This window comes from Dicentrarchus labrax, unplaced genomic scaffold (genome assembly GCF_905237075.1).
Source record: "Dicentrarchus labrax unplaced genomic scaffold, dlabrax2021, whole genome shotgun sequence".
Lineage (NCBI taxonomy): Eukaryota > Metazoa > Chordata > Actinopteri > Moronidae > Dicentrarchus > Dicentrarchus labrax.
The window spans coordinates 384,923-392,398 of NW_026136703.1; the positions used below are offsets into that span (position 1 = coordinate 384,923).

The 7,476-nt window shown below is 40.9% G+C and overlaps 1 protein-coding gene across 1 annotated transcript in view; it reads left to right on the forward strand.

The window, feature by feature from the left end:
* The window catches only part of bcl11ba (BCL11 transcription factor B a), a 47,460-nt gene extending 40,200 nt beyond the window's left edge, over window positions 1-7,260 (forward strand). Inside the window, exon 3 of the mRNA XM_051383688.1 lies at window positions 993-7,260. Coding sequence (XP_051239648.1) covers window positions 993-2,995 — 2,003 coding nt within the window. The 3' untranslated portion in view covers window positions 2,996-7,260. The remainder of the gene's footprint in view (window positions 1-992) is intronic.
* The last annotated feature ends 216 nt before the right edge of the window (window positions 7,261-7,476 follow it).

A 7,476-nucleotide genomic window follows, 5' to 3' on the forward strand; every position in this document is an offset into this window, starting at 1 on the left:
GGCTTTTAAAAGGTTGACAAAGAGATGCTTTCTACAACCAACATTATGGAGTATTGAAGACTGTGATCTCTTTATTCAAACTAGCTCATAACAGAGATAACTTTTTTAATGCTTATAGGTTTAAAAACATCATATATACAATTAACTTCACTTTGCTTTCCCTCTGTTTTCTGCTATCTGTGTGTATTGAAGGCTATTTTTCCTAATACATCTTTTTCTTGCTTTTGCCTGTTTTTTTAAATTTCATTTCACTCCCCAAAAAAGCTGAGACCTTCAATTGCTGGTGTGTGATTAGTCTTCCTTAAATAACTCTTGAGATGTACATCCTCCATCTTCACCAGTACGAGTTTTGCATCTCTAACAACAATAAAGTAACATTATAGGCTCTCTGCTTGGAGGGCTTCCCAGGTTTTTAAAATCATCCATTCCACACACACATGCAATCATGCACACTTACATGCATTTACCACTAGTCTTACTGTACATGTAAGCCCAGATGCACACACGAACACACACAGACACGCACACGCACACACACACACACACACACACACACACACACACACACACACACACACACACAACCATACACTGTAATAATTCAGCAGTTTGTGGTGGAGAGATATACTCTGTACCAAGTGAGAGATTAAGCTGCACTTAAAATATGGATCCAGTGTGGGCCCATCCAGTGTGACTGAGAATGCTCTTGTCAAAAGTGTGATAAGTATGTAACATTTATGTGACAACATGATGAGCCAAGCCATTTTCAGCTATTATTGCATCTCACTGCCCTCAGCAAAGGAAAGTTTACACAATGCAAATAAGCTGTTATTTAAAAAGAAATAACATTAATGACAATTTAATTTGTTAATTGATAGATTTTACTTCAACCTAATACGGTCTTAAAAAAAGAAATCATGTTTCATATGTACTTGAACATAAATGGTTCTCAGCTGAAATATTTAATGTATTTCTTTCCCTATGTGTTGCAGGTGGCAGGGATGAGCCTTCCAGCTACATATGTACCACATGTAAGCAGCCATTCCCCAGCGCCTGGTTCTTGCTGCAGCATGCCCAGAACACCCATGGTATTCGCATATATCTGGAGTCCAACCACTCCAGCACAGCCCTCACTCCACGCATCACTATGCCCCCACCCATGGGCAATGACTCCATCCCACAGTCTCCCCTCACCAACTTTCTTGGCGACAACAACCCCTTCCATCTCCTGAGAATGACGGGCCCCCTGCTCCGGGAGCCTCCCCCAGGCTTCCTGGAGAACCGCCTCCCCAACACACCTCCATTTGTCAGCCCACCTCCCCGGCACCACTTGGACCCCCATCGGCTGGAACGCCTTAGTGCAGAGGAAATGGGTCTCATCTCCCAGCACCCCAGTGCCTTTGAGAGGGTGATGCGTCTAACGCCCATGGCCATGGAGTCCCAGTCCATGGACTTCTCTAGAAGGTTACGTGAGTTGGCAGGGAACACCAACAGTACCACACCACCACTGTCACCCAGCAGGGCCAACCCTATGCACCGACTACTAAACCCCAACCCTTTTCAGCCTGGGCCTAAATCACCCTTTCTAAGCACCCCTCCCTTACCACCGATGCCCCCAAACAGCACCACCCCTCCTCAGACACAGAACAAGATCAAGTCCTGTGAGTTTTGTGGTAAGACCTTCAAGTTCCAGAGCAACTTGGTGGTGCATCGGCGCAGCCATACTGGAGAAAAACCATACAAGTGCCAGCTGTGTGACCACGCCTGCTCTCAGGCAAGTAAGCTGAAGCGCCACATGAAGACCCACATGCACAAGGCTGGGTCCCTGACGGGGCGCTCAGATGATGGACTGTCTACCACAAGCTCCCCAGAGCCAGGCACCAGTGATGTCACAGGTGAGGGCATGAAGAATCGTGATGGGGACTTCCAGGGTGAAGGCAATGAGGAAGAAGAAGAGGAGGAGGAAGAAGAGGAACTTGAGAATGAGAGTCGACCAGAGTCCAACTTCAGCATGGAGTCTGAGTTCTACCGGAACCGGGAGAATGGCTCTAAACCACCCTCAGAGGAGAAGTCATCATTTGCCCTTGAAAAGATGGTGGAAGGTGGGGGGCTCAACTCTATACAGCAGTACAATAATTTGATAGTTGACAATCGTAAAAGGATGCCCTTCTCCAAGAGGTGCTCAGATGGCCAGCGGGACACTGGGGATGAGGACTCAGTGGCTGGGGAGATGGACCACCACCAGCAGGAAGAGAGGACAACCATTAATGGCCGGAATTGTGGCTCCGGTGACTCTTTTTCAGGCCTCTTTCCCCGTAAGCCCACCCCCATCACTAGCCCCAGCCTGTCCAACTCCTCAAATAAGAGGATCAAGATTGAGAAAGACTTGGACATTCCCCCAGCACCCCATATACCCTCTGAGAACGTCTACTCCCAGTGGTTGGTGGGCTATGCTGCCTCACGCCACTTCATCAAAGACCCTTTTCTAGGCTTCACTGACTCAAGACAATCACCCTTCGCCACCTCCTCTGAGCACTCGTCCGAGAATGGCAGTCTCCGATTCTCAACGCCTCCGGGTGACTTGCTGGATGGCGGCCTGTCAGGCCGCAGCGGCACTGCCAGTGGAGGCAGCACACCTCATCTGGGTGGGGGCCCCGGTCCTGGCCGACCCAGCTCCAAGGACAGCAGGAGGTGCGACACCTGCGAATTCTGCGGCAAGGTGTTCAAGAACTGTAGCAACCTGACGGTGCACCGGCGCAGCCACACAGGCGAGAGGCCCTACAAGTGTGAGCTGTGCAACTATGCCTGCGCCCAGAGCTCCAAGCTCACGCGCCACATGAAGACACATGGCCAGCTTGGTAAGGAGGTCTACCGCTGTGACATTTGCCAAATGCCCTTCAGTGTGTACAGCACTCTAGAGAAACATATGAAAAAGTGGCATGGAGAACATTTGATGACCAATGAGGTCAAAATTGAACAAGCAGAGAGAACCTAAACCAGGGTCTCTGTTTCCACACTCTGCGCCACACTTTGACTTAAAAAAATAACAAAATGGGGTAGCTGGATACTCTTTTTCTGAAATATTAATTTTGGGTTAGTTTTTGTGTTTTTAAGAAACTGCCAACTGAGAAAAAAGTGAAAACAGATCTTAAAACCAATTGAAGCTGTCTAAACTGCCTCATTTGGGGTTCATTTTTAAACAATCAGTCAGTTGAGTTATAACATATGTGGAGCCTTTAACTGTGCAATAATTTCTGTATTTATTGAATTTTGTATTTTGGCATGTGCAGGTACATTTTTATTTAGACGTTTTTTAAAATTAGTTTTACTTTGATTTTGCATTGCGTTTAAGAAACCCACAATATCCTGAGAGTTTTTTACAGAGACGAAAGCAAATTTTAAGTAATCTTTTTTGGCCGCTGCTTGTAGGAAATTGTATATTAAGCTAAATGTGTGATTTCTTGAAGAGAAGCTGAATTCAATCTTCGATTTGAAAGTGGCGTTAACTGAGAATGCTAGAATTAGTCTATTTTGTGTGATGACGATACGCGGACAACAATCCTTTGGCATTGTAGCATGAACTGACTCTAAAACATGTCAATATAATTGGATATGTAGCACTGAGTGTCATATTTGACAGTAAATCTAAAATCAAAGAAGATCACAAGGTTTATAAACCCTGTCTCCTCCTGAGAACACCATTACCAGCCAGAAGAAACAGATTCTAGATAAGGCAGCTGCTGACTGGTACATAGTACCAAGCCCCGACGACGCTACGACAACCATCCCTCATTTCCTTTGCTTTCCACACACCCACTTACTAAAATCTTACCTACATTAATACATCCATGTTTTCTATTTTGCATGAAGCCATATGATCTAGGCTATATTATTTATTAGGAGTAAACTGAGCATGAAGCCATGCAAGATAAGCATGCATAGAGATAGAAAGGAGAACGAGACAAGAGAGTGAGCACAGGGACATCTCAGGGTGAGCTATACTACTTTCCTTTATTGGCCCAAATCATTCCTATGTTTCCAGAAGCTTCCATTTCCATTTAATCATATGTTGCCCCCCCCAGGCTAATGTCAAGCGTAATCCTCATTTCAAAGTGATTATAATAATTTATATTTGAAGCCACTGCTTCTAATTCTAACATTTAAGAGAGATGGTTAACTTTACTGGATTTCTGCAGAAATTCTCAGATTTTATGCTCAAAATCTATAAAAATCCATATCCCTATGCATTTTTTGTGCTAAAATATCTAACAATTTGTTAAAAAGTGGTACAGTAAAATTTGACTTCTATTATTATAGTATAATAGTTATCATCTGATTGATGAAGTCACCTCTCCAGGAATAGGAATCCTGCATTCCAAGTTTCACTGTTAGTTTTGTGACAGTTGTGTAGAAGAGGAAAAATATACCAGTGTGTGCTGAAATACTAAGACTAATAGTAAGACAAGCAGTATCAGTTTGCTCCATGCCCGTTATTTAAAAAAATAAATCATAACCCAAGGTTTTCTTTTGGCCCCATCCACCTCATAGTGGCACTTTTTAATTTTTAAATCAGATCTGAATTGAATGCTATCAATGTTCAAATTCAGAGCTCTTAATAACAGACCCGCACTTTATGATTTTTCCGTCCGACACACACACACAGAGCTGGACAGAGAAGGTACTAAAGGGTCTAGAGCTTGGGATCTCCTGACGCTGATGTGCCAAGGGTTGTTAGCAAGGCTTTCCCAATGCTGGCACTATAAAATTGAAAAGAAAAAAAACAAAAACAAAAAAAAACAACAATTTTAGTTGGGACAGTTTTGTACTGCCATTCAATTTGACATGAGTGTGCCTTGAATAATGATCTTCCTATTTATTGTCTCAGACAAATGCAACACTTTTTATGATGCATCAAATTGAACAAGAAAACAAAAGGTAAAATTGTGTTCACTTTAACGTGTAATTTGACCTTTAAACAGAATTATTTAAATTAATAGAAATGAAACAATGCTGAGTTTAGGTTTAGGAGTACCCAGCACAATATCAATGTGTCTGTGTGTGTATATATGTATGCATATGTACATATAAAGGCACAAACCTATATATAGATATATATCAAATTCCTCACTCATAAGGACAAGAGTCTGTCCCTCAACAGAAAATTCCAGGAGTGGACAAAAGCCACACAAAATGTAAAGGAAGACTCAACAAAAATCAGGAAATGCAGAAACTTAAAAAAAGAATTTAGTGCACTCTGTCTTAAAATAAGTTTACAGTATTGAAACAAGTACAAGGGTAAAATAATATTTGTGTGTATGTGTGTTTTAAACAAATGAGTATTTTTTTCCCCAGGTTTGCTTCTAAAGTTTCTCTGAATGCCGTAGTGGCGATGTGTATATTGTTTCTTTTCTTTTTCTTTTTCTTTTTTTTTTTTGGTGACGGGGTTTTAGTATATATATAAATATATATGAATATATATTACATTTTTCTTGTTTACTGTAAAAGTATACCAGTATTTGTAATATTGGAGAATGCCTGGGCATTTTACAAAAATAGAAAAACTTTGTTTTTTATTTTTTATTTTGCAGTCCAATTTAAATTGTGGGTCTGTTAAACTGTTTCTGTCACTGTAACTGTAAAAGTCTTAAGTTTTAGTAACTTTTATTCTGCCTTGGGTGTAATAAAATAAAAAATAAACAAATTAAAAAATGACTGAGCTGTAACAAACTTGGATTTGGTGGTGGGGTGGCTGTTGGGCTGGGGGTGGGTGCTCCCTTAGCAGATGGAGGTTTTCTCCCATAGAAACAACAGAACGCTGATTCTGCTTTTCAGGAAAAACACACTGAGAATCCTGACTTGTATCTATTTTTCTTCTTTTGGAATGGATTATTCTTCATGGATGGTTTGAAATACATGTGTAGGCACTTGCTGTCTTTCCTAAGGAGCTTGTCTTTTTTTTAACTTGTAGGCTATGTACATCCTTATGTGAATAGGGTACTTGGAGTACCTCAGGACGTCTTGCTCTTATATCGGGTGCAGGGGGAGGGTGACTACATTCCAATGACAAGACACAACTCACAGGCTGTCATGATGTATTTTTCCTCTCATGGGGCTGGACAAATAACCTGATGAATTTGTACTGTTGTAATAAATCACATTGTACAGAAGGGTATCAAGAGGTTCTTCAACAATCAATTTTAGTGACAAATCACAAGTCGATGTTTGGTTTACCGCTCCATTGGTTGTATATACTTTTCTATGACTCATTTTGTTTGATTTTTTTTTCTTATTTGTTTGGGATTTCTAACTGGCACTGGCAGTGACTTCCTGTGTCTAGGGTAGCGTTGGGTGGGGTGGGGGGGTTATTCTGTTTGACCTTTGTGACCTCCATGTCAGTTTTCAGGCACACGCCTCCCCCATTGATATTTCTCGGCATGAGAACAGAGCACAAATACAAGCTGTTACAATTCTTCATCCTCTGCCTGTTTGTCTCATTTTATTCTTTGAGCAAGTCGGACAGAAAGGGACTATGGAAACACACTGATAATGCGAAAATATCATTCACACAATCTTGTGTAAGGTTTACTTTTGAAAACACAGGCTGCATATTAGCTACAAACACATTTACTGCTGATGACACTGACAAAAAAACCTATCATCATATGAACACCCGCCAATCACAGAAATGCTGCGATAACAAAGAAGAAAACAACCTGAAGCAGTACTATATTCCATCCCTTTAATGCTTTTTAAAACTCATAGAAAATCGTTGGGGCTCAGATAAAACCTTGAAAGCTACTGATTTCCCATCAGCAGCACCTCTTTAAAACAAACTAATCCAGTAAAGTTGCATTTCATCGTTTTCTGATGATAACAGACTTTTGTCAGCCACTTCCTGATACTTTTTTGTTTTTTAACGTTTATATTGGCTCTCCCTCCACGTCCTTCCAAAATCCTTCAAAATCAGATCAATCCTTTATTCAATGACAGCTTGCATTAGATTTACAATAACAATAACAATAAACAACAAAAAAGCAGCTTTGGGATGACGTTGAGAGAATGTAATTTTGATATGTAATAATGTTTGATGCAGAGGGGAGGGGCTGGGGGCGGGCTTTTTTTGGAGTAGGGATGTAATGCTGTTTGTGATGTCACTTTATTTAAATACATGAACTGACTCTTATAGGTTGTTCTCTATGATGTCACTGAGGTGTGGCCAGTGGACACCATTGGCTGGTTACAGTAAACATGACATTCAGACTCCTGTTGTCTACTTCTCCTTTTTTTTAAACCCATTAATGTGAAATCATAATATCAAAAATAATATCAATAATTTTCTGCACTTTATAATATTAAGCATTTAGGAGGATCTATTGTCAGAAATGGAATATAATATCTAAATGTATGTTTTCATTAGTTTATCATCACCTGAAAATAAGAATTGTTGTGTTTTTGTAACCTTAGAATGAGACGTTT